Below are 16,657 nucleotides of genomic sequence, written 5' to 3' on the forward strand. Positions count from 1 at the left end.
ACAGGCTCAGGGGGCCTGCCTCCCGGAGGACGCCCTGTCCTGGGGACCACAGGCCTTTGGGTGCAGTGCACGTACCGCAAGCTGCCGTGGAGCGAGACCTTCCCCCAGGGCCTGTACACGCACTCCAGTGGGGCGGGGAAAGCTCCGTCCTGACCCCATCTCCCCGGCGCCTGCATGCTCCCACCCCAACCCGGGCTCCCCAGTGCCTGTGCACACGCAAAGTGGCCACAGGGCCAGAACTTCCCCAGCATTGCCATGGCACACAAGGGAGGTACCTGCCCCCTCCCCCCGGCTGACAGGTGCCTGTGTATGCAAATTAACCCGCCATCTTTGTTGGGTTAATTTGCCTACTCACTCCTCATTGGCTGGTGGACATGGCTTGTGGGCATCACAGAGGAATGGTTAATTTGCATGTTTCTCTTTTATTATATAGGATTCCTTATGCTGTATTTATATCCCATGACTATTTTGTAATTACTAATTTGTACTTCTTAATCCCTTCACCTTTTGGGACAATAAAGCATTTAAAAATCACTGTTACCAAACTCTGCTGTTCAAGTTTCTGTTATGTTCCATCCTGTGGTGGTGGTTGGGGCAGGAATGGGGGTGGGGTGGGGACAGGGACCACACTTTGGTTCTGGGTGCAGCTTGAGGCCAAAGTTCTCTCCTCTGTGCATGCCTCAGCTGCATGACAAGTGGCTTAGGTCCGTCCTCTCTAAAAAGCAACTCAGGCCCTAGTCGGCTTGGCTCAATGGATAGAGTGCCGGCCTGTGGAATGAAGGGTCCTGGTTCCATTCGGTCAAGGGCATGTACCTCAGTTGCAGGCTCATCCCCCGCCCAGGCCCTGGTCGGGGCTTGTGCAGGAGGCAACCACATCGATGTTTCTCTCTGTCTTTCCCTCTCTCTTCCATTCTCCCTGAAAATCAATGGAAAAATATCCTCAGGTGAGGATTTAAAAAGTAATTAATTAGTTCATTTAAAAGCAACTCTGGATCTTGATAAACAGGAGAGGGCCATTTTGAGCTGGGTCTGGGGTTGCATAATCAGTGGACCATCCCTACTGTTCTTCTCTGATAAAAAGCCAGTGTTTAAGCAGACATATCATATGGATAAAAATGGCCATGGACACCATACTAGTATATACAACGAACATCCTTCCTAGGTTTGGGTGCCAGATAAAAAATAGTTTGTTAATTGCACAACTAACTATGATTTAATTTCATACTTTGTTATAATGTTCTATAAATAAATACACAGTGGAAATATAAAAAGCCCTTTCTTGCATCCCCTCTTTTTTGGTTTAGAAGATATGGTCGCTATTGTCTAGACTTAGGACCTTCAAAAGTATACACCTATGAAATTTCCCAACCTCCCATTTCCATTCCTCCTTCCCCTCTCTCCCTCCCCCTGCAAGGCCTGCTGCTCATCCTCGCACCACCCTTCCTGCCCAGCGATGACTTCAGCGCTCCTCCCAGCCCTGCAGTCTTGCCTGCATTTCCCCCCTGCACACCCGCAGCCCCCAGGTCTCTGCAGCAGAACATCATGAAGGCATCGGTGGTGGCCAGCCTGGAATCTCTCAGCACCACGGCGCACACGCCCTACTCTGGACAGATTCTAGCCAAATAAAACAACTGGGGACACCAGGGTAGAAGTCAGGCACTGAGCTGGGGATGAAGATTTTCCATCCCCTGCCTCTCCAGTCACCACGTTCATACCACCCTCCCCCCAGAGAAGAGGGTAAGTTCCTCAACCCACTTCCAGTGTCTCATGTGTCAATCCCAGGCACAGAGCGTCTGTGGCTCCGTATTCACATCCCTGTACCAACAAGTTCATCGGGATTCTCTCCAGAAAGCCAGGCTCCCAGGAACGGCACAGAGGGTCCTGGATGAAAGCCAACACACTCCGTGCAGGTGGCCCCACAGCTCCAGGCCAGCAAAGGTCAGCGCCCGTGTTTGGCTGAATGAAAGGCTGCAAGAAAAAGGCACACACCTCACAAACCCGGAGGGGCTCTGCCTCATCCTACCCATGTCGGGGCCAAAGTGTGAGGAAGAGTAGGGGAGCCCTAGCCGGTTTGGCTCAGTGGATAGAGCATTGGCCCTTGGACTGAAAGGTCCCAGGTTCGATTCCGGTCAAGGGCACGTACCTTGGTTGCAGGCTAGATCACTAGCCTCAGTCAGGGGCACGTGCAGGAGGCAACCAATCGATGTGTCTGTCACTCTCACACAGATGTTTCTCTCTCTGTGTCTCTCCACCTCTCTTCCACTGTCTCTAAAAATCAATGGAAAAGTATCCTCGGGTGAGGATTAACAACAAAAGAAGAAGAAAGGGGGGGGGCAGGGAGAGGATGTAAAAGATTCAGACATTAACCTGCATAAAAGAAACATCCTTTCTTGTACCAAATTTGCACACCAAGTTCCCTTAAGTGCACATTTACTCCTTGGTACTTATTCTGATTGTATGTGTCCTCTGAGCACCCTTTTGGTTGTTCACTTTCCAGGCCTTTCCCATCTTGTCCCTTCAGCCCACTGGCCAGTACTAATATGCAACCTTAGCTACCCTTGGTGACTACCCTGGGCAACACTTTTCCCAGCCTGGTTGAGCCCCAAGGACCCTAGAGGCCTCCACCCAGTCTACCCTGATCCTGCTCATGTTGTCAGATGCTGCACCATTATACCAACACATCATAACACAACCTCACATATTCCTTTCACTCTATCTTAGAGCTCTCAAAACTACACACTAAATCTAGAATGCTTATATATTTGATGGCCAACTTTTTGCTTTAAAAATAAAAATTTGGCAGGATGACAATATCTAGTAATAGCACAATGTAAGTACTACCTCTAAAGGAAGAATAAAACATCATCTAATACTGTTATCAAATGTTCAACTCCCTAAACTCTAGAACCCTTCCTTTAGGGAATGAATGATAGCAGAATAGCACTTGGCATTCTTCTGTGACGGCCTAGAGAAATGAGTTCCCTTCCGGGAAATCCAGTTTATTGTTAGAGGGTCCAGCACAAGGCGAGGATGTGGAGAAAAGGGAACCCTAGTACAATGCTGATGGGAATGCAGACTGGTGTAGCCACTGTGGAAATCAGTATGGAGGTTCCTCAAAAAATTAAATATGGAACTGCCATTTGACCCAGTGATCCCACTTCTAAGACTATATCTTAAAAAACCCGAAGCACCAATCAGAAAGAATGCATGCACCCCTATGTTCATAGCAGCACAATTTACAATAACTAAGATCTAGAAACAGCCCAAGTGCCCATCAGTAGATGAGTGGATAAAAAAGCTGTGGTACATTTATACCATGGAATACTATGCAGCAGTGAAAAAGAATAATATCTTACCCGCTGAGACAACATGGAGAAACTTGGAGAGTATTATGCTAAGTGAAATAAGTCAGTCAGAGAAAGACAAGTATCACATGATTTCACTCACAGGTGGAATCTAAGTAACAAAATGAACTGATGAACAGAATGGATCCAGAGACATGGAAGCAGGGAACAGAGTGCGGAATCTTGGAGGGAAGGCAGGGGAGGGTTGGTGGGTGGGAGGTAACCAACCAAGGACCTTGTATGCATATATGCATGGCCCATGGACACAGACAATGGGGCAGTCAGGGCCTGGGGTGGGGGGGCGGGGTTGGGGGCAGGCTGGAGGGGGTCAATGGGGGGCGGGGAGGAAAGGGGACATATACTTTCAACAGTAAAGAATTATTTTTTAATTAGCTTATGCAGCACTAAAATACTTGGATACATAGGTTTAGCTGTGTGTAGGTTGTTTCAAATGTGTTAGCAATGTTTTCATTGTTTACTCAGAAAAAAAATAAAGATAGTTAATAATAAGGGAGGAGTGATGAAAGGTCCATTTGAAATCACTTCTGCCCTCTGGGTACGCCCGGGAGGGAAGGTTTACTGCTCAATAGGAAAGCTGACTTCCTGGTTGGAACTTTCCTAAGGTTAGGTGTCTCCTGCACTGCTACAGAAAAGTTAATTTCCTGTTCCATTTTTCCTGAAGCATTTGTGCACTTTGGCTTAATTAATACTAGATTTTCCACCAGGGAAGAAGCAGGCGGAGGGCTGCAACTATTACACTTTCTATTGCTTGTTAAAGAAGCAGTGAAACGTCAAGAGGAAACTCAATTGTGACCGCACAGTTTGGGACTCCTAGTGACATTTTGAAATATAACTGTATAACTTGACATTTAAATAGCACACGATCCTATAACTTTTTAATGAAAAAGAAGGAGCATTCCTGGTACTCGAATTTATGTTGCTTATATGCTTTCTTTCCCCTCAAGAGCCTCCAAATGCAATGAGAATCTTTTCATGACATTATCCTTTGGGCTGTGTTAAATTAACTGCACAATGAGGCCATTAGACTGACGTGGATCTAAAGCCTTGGCAGCCGACATAAGCACACCAAAATCTGTCTTTAAAGGCCTCAAGATTATGAAATCAAAACAGAAGAACCACCAATCACGAACAGCCAACAGGCTTTACGTTATTCTCAATCAATAATTTCCTTGCTTTGCTTCCACCTTTTCTGTATAAAACTTTTTACCGGTTCTCCTGCCGTTGGAGTTCTAACCACTTCTGGTTTGGAGCTGCCTGATTTGAATAGATTTTTGCTCAAATAAACTCGCAACATATTTAATATGCCTGTTTCTCCTTAAGTAATGTTTATTCCCCTGTTCTTTATATTCTCAATCTTTTCCAAAGCACTCTGCTACAGTGTCTAATTTGATCCCATAACATCTCTGCAACAGACATTTCCACCCCCAGGCTACAGTCTAGAAAAATGGAACCCGGAGGAGTCACTTGTCCATGGTCACTCAGTCTTCACCATTGGAACTGGGTCCCCATTGGTGCTTGTTGGCCTGGAGAGTGAGTGGGGCACAGCGGGGTCAGCCTCAGATGCATGGACCTTTGACAGATGGTTCAGAAGGTTCCCAGAAGCCTGCACCACCACCCCAACAACATCCACTCTTTCTTACATCATCAGGACCCTGGAGCAATATTACTGTTTAAATAAATTCCATTTTCACTCCATAAGTTATTCACTATCATCAGGCTTTTCACTTGCCTGACTCTTCCATCCTGAATTGACCTTCTCTCACCTGCCTCCCCACCAGAACACTCTCTTAGGCATAGTCAGAATATACTTAGAGCAGCAGAAATCAGCTCATTTGTCAAGATCAGTTGTGAGGTGTATAAGAAATTGGCTATAGCCCTGGCTGGTATAGCTCAGTTGGTTGAGCATCGTCTGACATACCAAGAGGTCACTAGTTTGATTCCAGGTCAGGACACATGCCCAGGTTGCAGGTTTGATCCCATGTAGGGGACATGCAGGAGGCAGCTGATCAATCTCTCTCTCTCTCTCTATCTGCCCCCTTTTTCTTCCTATCTCTCTAAAATCAATCTATATATATAAAAGCCTAAGCAAGTGAATGACTGGATGACTGGAATGACTGGAACAATTGGTCGCTATGATGCGCACTGACCACCAGGGGGCAGATGCTCAACACAGGAGCTGCCCCCTAATGGTCAGTGCGCTCTCACAGTGGCCTGGTGGCTGCCACACCTTCAGTAGTACTGCAGGTTCCATCTCAGGAGAATGGACCAGACACCGACGGACCTGCACCACTGGCATGATCCTGACAGCTCCATTGGCCTCCTGGAAGTCGGCCTCGGGCACCGTGGCCACTTCCCCTCCCTAGATGCTCCACAAAGAAGAAAGGATATAAAAGCGGCTGCCAGGTGGCTCCCAACAACCGGCGGGAACATCAGCGGGACAGATCCAGATCCCAGGCCTGCCCGGAGGGCCGATCACATCCTGCTCACCGCCCCACTAGGGATCCCACCTGTGCACAAATTTGTGCACTGGGCCTCTAGTAAAAAATAAACACATACATATTTTTTAAATCTAATGAAGAAAAGACATAGGCTGAGGATCAAAAATATGTACTACACATGCATTCTTGAAACAAGAACAATATAAGCCATCTAAAGTGCTTATTTTTGTGCCAGAGCTAAACCCAGCTTTCTCAGGGGCAGGAAGGACACATCGATTGGATGTCAACTCTAGTCATCCACCATTCTTGGTGTTTCCAGACACATATTCAGTTCTCATAAGTAGGGCTTAGTTAGCTCCGTATTTCCAGTGAGAAAATTGAGAGTTTAGAAATCCAGGCAAAATGTGTCTGTCCTACAGCTAGTAAATGACACAGCAGGATTGAAACCAACATGTGCCAAACCCATGTTTCTTCCACAACATACCTATGCTCTGTTAGACTTCTTAGCCAATATACTTCACAGGCTTGAAAGTAGAAGCCTTGCTGGAGATAGTTAGGTTTATTCTCACCAGCCATGTGCAGAGCAACGGAGCCTCCTGCTTAGCAAATTGCCCCGAATGAGATTCAAACTAGTGTGGGTTTATCAAGAGTCCCCACGTAAGGATTAGAGACACCAAATACAGTAATATTTCAGAGCACCTGACCAGACCCATCTGTACCTCCAACTCCATGTGCTCTTCTTAATAATTATTTTGGTTCATTTTTTTTAATTTTGAATCCTAAGTGCCCTTAGCCTCCATTAGTGAAGTTCATTGAAAAAATGTTTCATGAAGATCTTACATGTAGCAGAGATCAATTCCTATTTTGCCATTTTATTCCCTTCTTCACCTGTACATAATATGTTTTGTTTTTAACACAGTTGACAAAGTACTGTCTCCCTTGCAAATGTCCAGCTTTGGTACAGCTTCTGAGGACATAAGTCCTATTTTAGAACACGAGCTCATCTTTTCAGTGAACCTGGCTACCTAGGAAAAAGTATCCAAAGGAAACCAAAGGGAAAAATGAAACCAAGACATTCCTTTTACCCCAAAAGGCCATACATGCCAAGTTGATAACAGGAAGCACTCTTTTTTTATGTCATTGGTTTCCATTTCAAAGGGCCTCTCTAATGTGAGTTCCTAATGAACTGCATTAGAACGAGAAACAGAATTCATTAAAGAAAGAAGCAGAAGCTATTGACACATCTTGAAAAAGAAAACAAGACAGAATGATACTTATAAACTGGCTAATTTCTTGATTCACAGGAAATTTCACATAACTTGCTTAAATGAGCTTCATCAAAGCTCCATTAAAGTTTATCTGAGTAAGCAAATTTAAATTTAAAATTCTCTCAGTATGAACAATTTTCACCCATGTGCATATTTCATTACAAAAATTTAACATAGCTCTAATCAACTATCTCAGAGAAATCTACAGGCATTAAATGCTCATCAGGAAGCCCAACTGATTCTATGAAAGTTGTATACCTATTAGTATTCTGACAACATCTACTGGAAGCCTTTTATACACAGCCCCCTGTATTTACATGCTATCAGCAGGATTTTAAAACCTTCACCTTCAAATCTGAGGTTGACAAAGAAGCCAAGAAAGATGGAAAGAAGTTAGAAAGCCCTTGTGAAAGAATGTTGGTTTTTGCTTTTTATTGGTTCGTTTCTTTTAATATGATAGATCCTTGAGAATGTTTATAGGATAAAGATCCCAACTAGACAAATGAGCTGAAGAAAATAGGAAAGACAGATGATAATTGAAGAAGCAGATTCAATGCAGCAGAATGGCAGGATGACTAGCATTAATCAGAAGTGCAAGAAATGGCTGGGAGTTCAAGGGGTACTGGTACAGGAAAAAGATGGAGTGGAGAACTTGAGAGTTCAGCAAAGAAAAAGAAAGAGAGGGAAGAAGTGGCTCCTCTCATTTCCTTTCCTAGCCTCTGGTCTAAAGTAAGCCTTCTCTGACCCTTAAGTTCGTGACTCATTTATTTATTCACTCACTGACTAGATATTTTACTCAGCGCTCACTATAGGTCAGATACTGTTTTGGTAGAGAAGATGTAGCAGTAAGTGAAATGAAGTCCTTGCTCTTAAAGAATTTATATTCTATGAAGGGGGGCAGACAGTACATACATGGGGGAGGGTGGAGGATGCAAAAGTAGATGTACAGTGGTTCATATAAAACACAACACTATAATTAGTAAATAATAATACAAGAATAAACTGTGTTTTGTGCACTCATACTGTAAACCTACTTTTGCCCAACCCTGTATATATATCTGTTCAGGGTCCAAGATTTCAACCTTTTCCCCTACTGCTCCCTAACTCATCTTTCTACATCCCCAGCTATAGCATCTTATTTATCCCAATACCTCAAACTAAAAAAAAAAGGAATTCAGCCCAAACTGAAGACCGGGCCTACAACAAGCGGACCTGACCCTGAAGGGACTTATCAGCCTTCCCAAATTTCGTCTTGGTTCTAACAGTTCATTCTCCTGTGAAAAGGCACTAATTAGAGGCTGGCAAACAGGGAGAGAAATCCAATAATGCTTTTATCTCAGGTACACTTGCCCAAGTGCTTATGTTCACTTCAACAATTGCTTATTGCTCACCTGCTTTGTGAAGGCCAGAGGTTGGAGTCTGTAGGGAATGAGTAAATCTTCAAGGGTATTAAATCGTTATTCTTTTAAAAAAATATGTTTTGTTGATTTCAGAAAGAGGAAGGAAGGAGAGAGAGAGAGAGAGAGAGAGAGAGAGAGAGAGAGAGAGATGTGGATGAGAGAGAAACATTGATTGGCTGTCTCCTGCATGTCCCCTATGGGGGATCAAGCCCAAAACCTGGGCATGTGCCCTGACCAGGAATCAAACCTGTGACCTCCTGGTGTGTGGAACCCAATCAACCAATGGAGGCACATGGCCAGGCTAAATAATAATTATTCTGATACTTAATATTCAATGAGCACTTTTTATCTGCCAGACACTTTAAGGGCTTCACATGGCTTATTTCATTTAAGCCTCACATTAGCCTTGTAAGGTAGGTGATAATATATCCACTTGCAGGCGAGAAAAGAAAATCCTAAAGAGGTCAAGAGCTGTGCCCAAGGTAATTCATCTGACCCAGAGCTCATGTGCTGAACTCTGCTGCCTCCCAATTTCATTCTTTTCCTAGGCCTGCCATAGCAACTACTGAAGGCTTTTCTGGAGCAATACTGTAGGAGTTGTGCATAGATGGCTTCAAATGTGAAGGTAGCTGGTTAGGTGACTGAAATAGTCTAGGCTGGTGACAATGAGGGCACAGCATAGAGATTGTGGAGGTAGATTCAGAGATTTTGAAATATTAATTAGTTATTCTCTGGATTCATTTGGGGAGCTAGGTAAAAATGCCACTCTTTACATGGCCATAGGTGATATTTACTAAGGCCCCTCAGTATGATGAAGGGCCAAAGGCACATCATGGCCTTGGAGAGAAGTTCAAAGTTAGAGCTAGAAAAGGTAACATATAAACTACACAGAGGAAACCTAGGGATGAGCCAGAAACGAGGGAGATGCAGACAGACAAGTTAAGAGGGGTTGAAACAAATGGTCCCAAATAAGGGCTGTGAACAGGGCAAGAATATTGTGGCCTTTAACCAACAATGTAAATATAAATAGTCCTACTGAACTGTACTCTTAAAAATTGTAAAGAGGATACATTTTATATTTTGTTTCTTACCTCAATTTAAAATTTTACAATAGGTAACAATTTTAAAAAAGAAATCTGAAAAATGTCACCTTTCTAACTTGGAGCTGTCCAGGCAGATCAGTGACAGGCCTACAGATTTGGTGAGGAGCCGGGCCAGTCAGATTACGTGATGGGCAAGTTATGGAGAAAGAGTAATAACTATCGAATATAACTAAGTTTTAAAACCTATGCATCCAGGGAAATGGGGGAGGGGGAGTCCTATTCCTGGAAATAGAGAGGTCAGTAATAGTCATTGACTTGGGCATGAACATTTTGAGAGAAAATTATTTGAGTTTTCATAGCGCTTGTTACTCCTCAATAAAAGATTACAAGGGAAATTGGAGACGCGGGTCTGGAGGTTCAAGAGTGAAAGCTAAGCTAGAAATATACATGCTAGGTTATCTGTAAAAGGGTGAAAATTATCAATATGCAAAGTTGATATAACCACCAAAGCGAAGTATAAAACAAGACAGTAAAGGCCCAATAAACGAAACTTGGGAATGTCTTTTAGCATCAGAGTAAATGAAGCTGGAAAGGAGACCACAAGTTATTCATATTGGTCAGAGAGTAACCCCGCTGTGTCACAAAACTCAAAGGGGGAGTTTTGAGAACAAGTTGTGCACAACGGTGTAAAATTCTTCAGAGAAGAAAGATGTGGATTGAAAAGAAATTATTTGACTTGGTAGCCAAGGAGTCATCAAGATGGATGGATGGTTCAGTAGGAAAGGAGGCCAAAGGAAAAGGGTACGGAATGGGTAGGGGTGGCCAGAAGCGCACCCAGAGAGAACCTGCTACAGTTTCTCTGAAGGAAAGGAGAGAGAAGGAGCACATTGGGTGGGGTGGGTTGCCAGGGACAGGGACAGCTTGTTTTCTCAGTTACGGCATGTTTACTCTCAAAGGGCTGGTCCAATGGAGAGGTATAAATGGTAGAGAGTACCTCTGGAATCAGTTCTGGAAAAGGTCGAAAGACCATGTTCAAGAACACAAGAGAAAGTAAGATTTGAAATTGCCTCCCAACGGCTCTGCCTATCTTCAGTTCCACCCACTGCAGTCCATTCTGGAGTATTCTCTCTACAACATAAATCTACTCGTGCACTTATAAACTCTTCCATAAATATTTGCTTAATGAGTGCAGAAAAGTGAATAAATAAATTAGTGAATGAATGGGGTGAGGAGGAGAAAGAGGGGGATTCTCAGTGAGATAATTACAGACAGGTAATTTCAGATAACTTCACTTAAGGAAAGTGATGCCATTTCCCAAGAGTAAGAGCACATTTTGACGTTTTCTGTGGATTTCAGAAAGCAAATTAGCATAACTTCTGTATCAGACACTAGATCACCTTGCCTCCCGAATCCCTCCAGTGGGCATTACGCAGGCCATAGCTGTGGTAAGCTGTGGACACTGTTTTCACCACTTTGGGCAACACAGACCTGCGAGTTCTTCTGAACAGTACTGGTTGAAAAGGAGGGAGCAGCTCATCTCTACTCTAGCAGGTCTGCACCCACTGAGGCCCTGGCACCCCAAGGGCTGCCCAGAGAGTCCATCTAACACTACTTGGAAGTAGGATGGGGCAAACTCTAGCCAATGAAAGACAGAAACAGGGAAAAGCTAGAAGATAAATTACTAGCCTTCTTGTCCACTTCCCCCAGTGCCAGAACTGAGACGCAGTAGTTTAATACAGCCTCTCTGGAAATATCTCCCAATAACGCACCCATTTCTGTTCGCTCTCCCCCTTCCTTTTTGCTCCCCACTTTTGTGTCCTGGGATTGCACCTGGTCTAAACAAGTAATTTTGAGACATTTTTCAATGTTCAATATCTTAGGAGATATTTGAAGCACGTTATTAGAAGCACAAACAAAAACAGATTTGTAATGAAAACATTCGTTTATTTGCATTGGCTTATGTTTGGATACTGGAAAGAGTAGTTGCAAAGAATAGTTGCAGTCACTGAAGGAGAATGAAAAGTCAAGAAGAAATGGTGAACGAACAGTCAAGCAACAAGGAAATAGTCATTCTCCTTGTAGAATCTCAACAGGAGATAATCAGAAACACATGGTTCTGGCGAGTACAGATGCAGTCCCCAGATAGCAAAGTTTCCATCAAAGGAGCCCATATTAAGGAGATTTTTCTCCCATTGTGCCTGTTTGTAGTTAATGTGTTCCTATGTTATGACATATTAAAGGGTTAGATTCCAAAAGAAAAATCTACTGAGTGACATATCTCAATGAAGACAACTGAAATTGTCTTCAGTTTACATGTTAAATTGAAATAATTTTAAGAGACAACAAATTACCAGCTAAAATTCAAACTAAGAAATGACAAAAAGTATACTTGCTTAGCAAAGCCCCTTGGGGAGTTAAAATGGAAAAAAGAATAAAAAATTGGCCAGAAAGAGGGAGAGTACTTCCTTGCTATGGAAAGTTGGCATACACTATACCATGATCTCAATCTGCACTGAGAACAGTTTTAGACATTGAACCAGATCCCAGTTATAAAGATGTAAAGGGCACAGTCAGTCACCCACCTTTAAATATTTGCTACTACAAATATTTAACCCTCTGTTCCTAGGCTGATATAGCACAAAAGGTCTTCTCTTAAAACGACTGAAACCAAAAGACTGGGACATACTCACTGCTCATTCACGAAAGTGTGAAAACTATGATTCAAGAAATGCTCTGTGAGTACACTTTGGTTTCTGACTGTGTGTTCCTGCAGACTCCACAGCAGTTATTAAATCAGTTTTTCAAATGTCCTCAGGTAGATTCTTTAAGAATTTTTTTTCCTTTTGTAGATTTATAAATCTAGATGCAACTGCCACTTCCTGGAGGGGCAGTTAGTTTAAAGTTTAAATGTATTACTTTTTAAGCATTTGTCATGTTTCTTAGTATTTCTTTAGGTCTGAATAGCTGAAGGGAATTATGATTTTTTGCAGAGAATTGCACATACACATACACACAACATTTTCCATAAAGTACATAAGCTCGGTAGATACCTCATCCATCCAAATACTTCCTGGAATCCATGAGCCTCATGTCAAAGCCAGCTGCTTTAAGTAACTTTAAAAATCACTTAAAGATGGATAAACACAAGGAAGGGAAAGCCCTAGTAGCATGCCTATTTTGGTATGCCAATAAAGTAAAAACAAATCCCAATTTTTTTTAATTTTTATTATTTTTTTAATCAGAGAGGAAGGGAGAGAGAGAGAGAGAACTAGAAACATCAATGATGAGAGAATCATTGATCGGCTCCCTCCAGCACACCCCCCCCCCCACTGGGGATGGAGCCCGCAACCTGGGCATGTGCCCTTGACCGGAATTGAACCCAGGACCCTTCAGTCTGCAGGCTAATGCTCTATCCACTGAGCCAAACCGGCCAGGGCAAACCCCAAATTTTATAGATAGAAACAATGCTTCTACAAAAGGCCTAAAAGCTATATTTCAGGTCTTAAGGAAAATCTATGTACTATCTCATCAGTATTTTTTTTTTATAATCCTCGCTTGAGAATATTTTTCCACTGCTTTTTCAGACAGTGGTAGGGAGGAAGGAAGGGATGGAGAGGGAGAGAGGGAGGGGGGAGGGAGAGAGAGGGAGAGAGAGAGAGGAATATTGATGTGAGAGAGACACATAGACTGGCTGCCTCCCGCATGTGCCCCAGTGGGTGGGGGCAGGGATCAAACTCACAACCCAGGTACATGCCCAGGAATCGAACCTGAGACCTTTTGGTGGAAGGGCCAGTGCTCTAACCAGTTAGAAACACCAGCCAGGCTCTCATCAGTCATTTTTTTAAAAAATATATTTTTATTAATTTCAGAGAGGAAGGGAGAGGGAGAGAGAGAGAGAGAGAAACATCAATGATGAGAGATAATCATTGATTGGCTGCCTCTTGCATGCCCCCGACTAGGGATTGAGCCTGCAACCCAGGCATGTGCCCTTGACCAGAATTGAACTCAGGACCCTTCAGTCCACAGGCTGACGCTCTATCCATTGAGCCAAACTGGAGAAGGCTAGTTATTTTTAAATAAATTTCATAGGTAGCTGTCTTTGAGAATAATCTATATATTGACCCCAAAGACATTTCTTTTTTCACTTAAGCTATCTGAAAGAATATTAATATTCAAAACTGGGTTATTATTCAATTCTCTTTTGGATCAAATACTATGAGAATAACTAATTTATACCTGATTTAAATTAACTTCTACATGATACATTCTCTCTAACTTCCTTTCTATCTCTACAAAAAATGGCTCTAAACCAATGGCTGGCACAAGTTAAGTTAAAAATAGAGGCATGTGGCAAGTGTTTGGAAATTTAGTGTTCATAGTGTGGATTTCTGTACTGTAATTGTGAATTTAGAATCTTGCTTATGATTAAAATATTTAAGACTATCAACAATTTGCAAAAAAAATCATGTTTTTGTCATATTTTGTGAAGAAAAATTCTAAAGTGAATGTTTTACGCAAGCAGCCAAAAAGATCCAAAGTGAAATGAATTTTCCTGGGACAGCCCAGAAATAACAGTTAACATATGCCTAAGCTGCAGACAAAAGCAGGATACATGTAAAATCAAGGAGGGAGTAAAAAGGACTGTAAGTTAATGAATAAAAACCTTTCTGTCCAAAATTCTCAACAAAAATTTTAGGTACTTAAGGAGCAAAACCATCTCAACTATTTTTAAAGAAATTATATTTATTTAATATTAGAACCTAACAAAAAGTGACTTTCAAAGTCACAGTTTATACCCATCATAAATTTGATATACTAAAAAAAAAACACCAAAAAATTACAGGAGTTAAGTTGATGTTAGGATAAGTAAACAAAAATACATAGTCTTCAGTTACTTTAGAGTATTTAATAATTGATTCAAACTTGCAGCTGCTGTTCATCTAGAAGTGTTTCTACTTAACTTATTTATCTGCTATTTTTTGCATAACGTATTTCTTGGTCAAGATGCTTCTTGACATTATTGATAAAATAAGTCATTCATGTAAAAGTTTTCAAATTTTCTTCGTTCTAACCTAATATTATTTTGTATTTCAATAAGTTCTTAGAGTTGTGCTTTCACAAATTATTATTAGATTTTGAACTTATTTTTATTTAGAGCATCAGCCCTGCAGTAGGAACCGGGTAGACGGACCATGTCAGAATGCTGGCCCAGTGGCCGGCCTGAACATCTTGGAGCGTCAGTCATCTGGTCTGTGAAATAATGACGCTCATACCTGCCTTTCCTAACTCACAGGGTTGAGCCCATACGAAATTCATAAAGAGTTTTTAAAAACAGGATGGTACTGCTGCTGGAGGTGTTAGCAATAATGGTAAAAGTACTGTTTGGAATTTAACAAGAAATTCTGCTCCAAACAATAACCGTGATCATAGAATTTACTGCAGAAATAAGACAGTAGTTTACAGATTACTAATTTATCTTGCTACAATACCTGGGGTAGCATAGAAATCATTGACTTTGCTACTGTGAATTTTGTCTGTGTGTTTTCTTTTATTTTTTTTAGACTGGACTATTTTAAGTATCATTTCACTGACAGGCATAAAGGGGGGTGGCATATTAAAATAGGAATCTGAGTGTTTTTATGTGTTTTGTATTTTCTCTAACACTTGACAAGTGAGATTAGTAAAGTTAATTAGCGTAGGATAAGTATAGGATAATCTATATTTTCCTAATTCTGTAAGCAATAAAGTGCAGTCTATCAATTCTTTTGAAGAAACCTAATGTCATTTTCTTTTCAATGCTTCAGAAATAAACATTTGCTCTAGAAATGTGTTCACCAACCAAAATTGATTTAACCTATTACGAATTGAAATTTGGGAGTGTCTTTGAGCCTGGCATGGTCCGGGTGCTCACACTGGCTGCCTTGAGGAAAGAAACACCTAGTGTTTATCACCCTTTAGGGATCTTTATTTATGTTTCTAAACTTTAAATCTTTAGGTCCCTTAGAACCCTAAGGTTTTCAGAAAGCATGCAGATCACTCCCACCTCCTCCAAATTGTCTATTTCATTCAGCTGGAATGAAGTGAACACCTCAGAGAGAAAACTATGGCCAGGACTTTCTGGGAATAAAGAGAAGTTGAAGCAACATGTGTCTCGCTGTCCTAAGGTCACTGTCTGGGCTGGGTGTATCCTGGACCTCTTTCAGACCTCATGGGAGTTAATTTTAGTTTCACAGAAAGGACAGCGAGAGGCAGAAAATGTCAAGGTGAAGCTTATGACCGCCGTACCTTTCTGATTTCCGGGGCATTGCCAGGGAGAAAGAAGCACTGCTCGTCCACAGAGAGTCTTCTCTTGCATCTGCTCGCCTGGGTTTCAGTGGGTGTGTGGGGGGCAGCCCCGGGCACAGTGGCTGCCAGCTTCCTCGTCCCTCGGAGTGTCAGGCTCTGGTAGAAGAGACAGATGGCCACCACCAAGCCCACCAAGAAGGGCCGGGGGCAAAGTCGCCGACGACAAAGGAAGCCTGGACGACAGACCATGACCAGTTCAGCTGCCCTTGGCCCCTGTCCACGTTGCCGGAAAAGTCATAGCAGCTATCCCCTGTCAGCATGAAGAACACAAATCCGCCTCCTTTTTCCACAGCTTAAGTGAAGATTGCTCCATCCCGCTCAAGAACTTTCCGAAGAATCATGCCAAAGAATTATAGGTCCCAGAAGTCTGAGCCGGTTGCTAAGAGCCCTTCCATGGGTGACAGTAAGAAGTGGGCTGGCCTGGGTTAAATAACAGTCATTTTAAGAAGACATCCAAATAGTGATAGCGGTAACTAAGAATCCGAGTGGACCCCAGGCTGCCAAACTGTTGCTTCCGGCAATGCCTTATTTCCACCACCTCCTTCCACTCACAGTGACGACATCACAGGAAAACAGAAGACACCCCCAGGGCCCATCTGGAACCTCCAAACCGCGCTGAAGAGTGCAATCGCTTAAAACGCAAAGCGCCTGTGGCGCAGCCGGGGCGGGGGGGGGGGGGGGGGGGCGTCTAATCCCTATACAGCTAGCCCGTTAGGGCCAATCGGCCGTGTGTTCCCTCCGTTTTTTTTTTTTTTTGTTTTTTTATATGGTTTGGAGTTGGAGAGTGCGGGCAACGTG

At 42.7% G+C, this 16,657-nt stretch overlaps 1 protein-coding gene across 1 annotated transcript in view; it reads right to left on the minus strand.

Annotated features, from left to right (window-relative positions):
- Positions 1-16,502, minus strand: part of CPED1 (cadherin like and PC-esterase domain containing 1) — a 274,615-nt gene extending 258,113 nt beyond the window's left edge. Inside the window, exon 1 of the mRNA XM_006098705.3 lies at positions 15,800-16,502. Within this exon, the coding sequence (XP_006098767.1) occupies positions 15,800-16,048 (249 nt within the window). The 5' untranslated portion in view covers positions 16,049-16,502. The remainder of the gene's footprint in view (positions 1-15,799) is intronic.
- Between the last annotated feature and the right edge of the window lie 155 nt (positions 16,503-16,657).

Source organism: Myotis lucifugus, unplaced genomic scaffold, assembly GCF_000147115.1.
Source record: "Myotis lucifugus unplaced genomic scaffold, Myoluc2.0 scaffold_245, whole genome shotgun sequence".
Lineage (NCBI taxonomy): Eukaryota > Metazoa > Chordata > Mammalia > Chiroptera > Vespertilionidae > Myotis > Myotis lucifugus.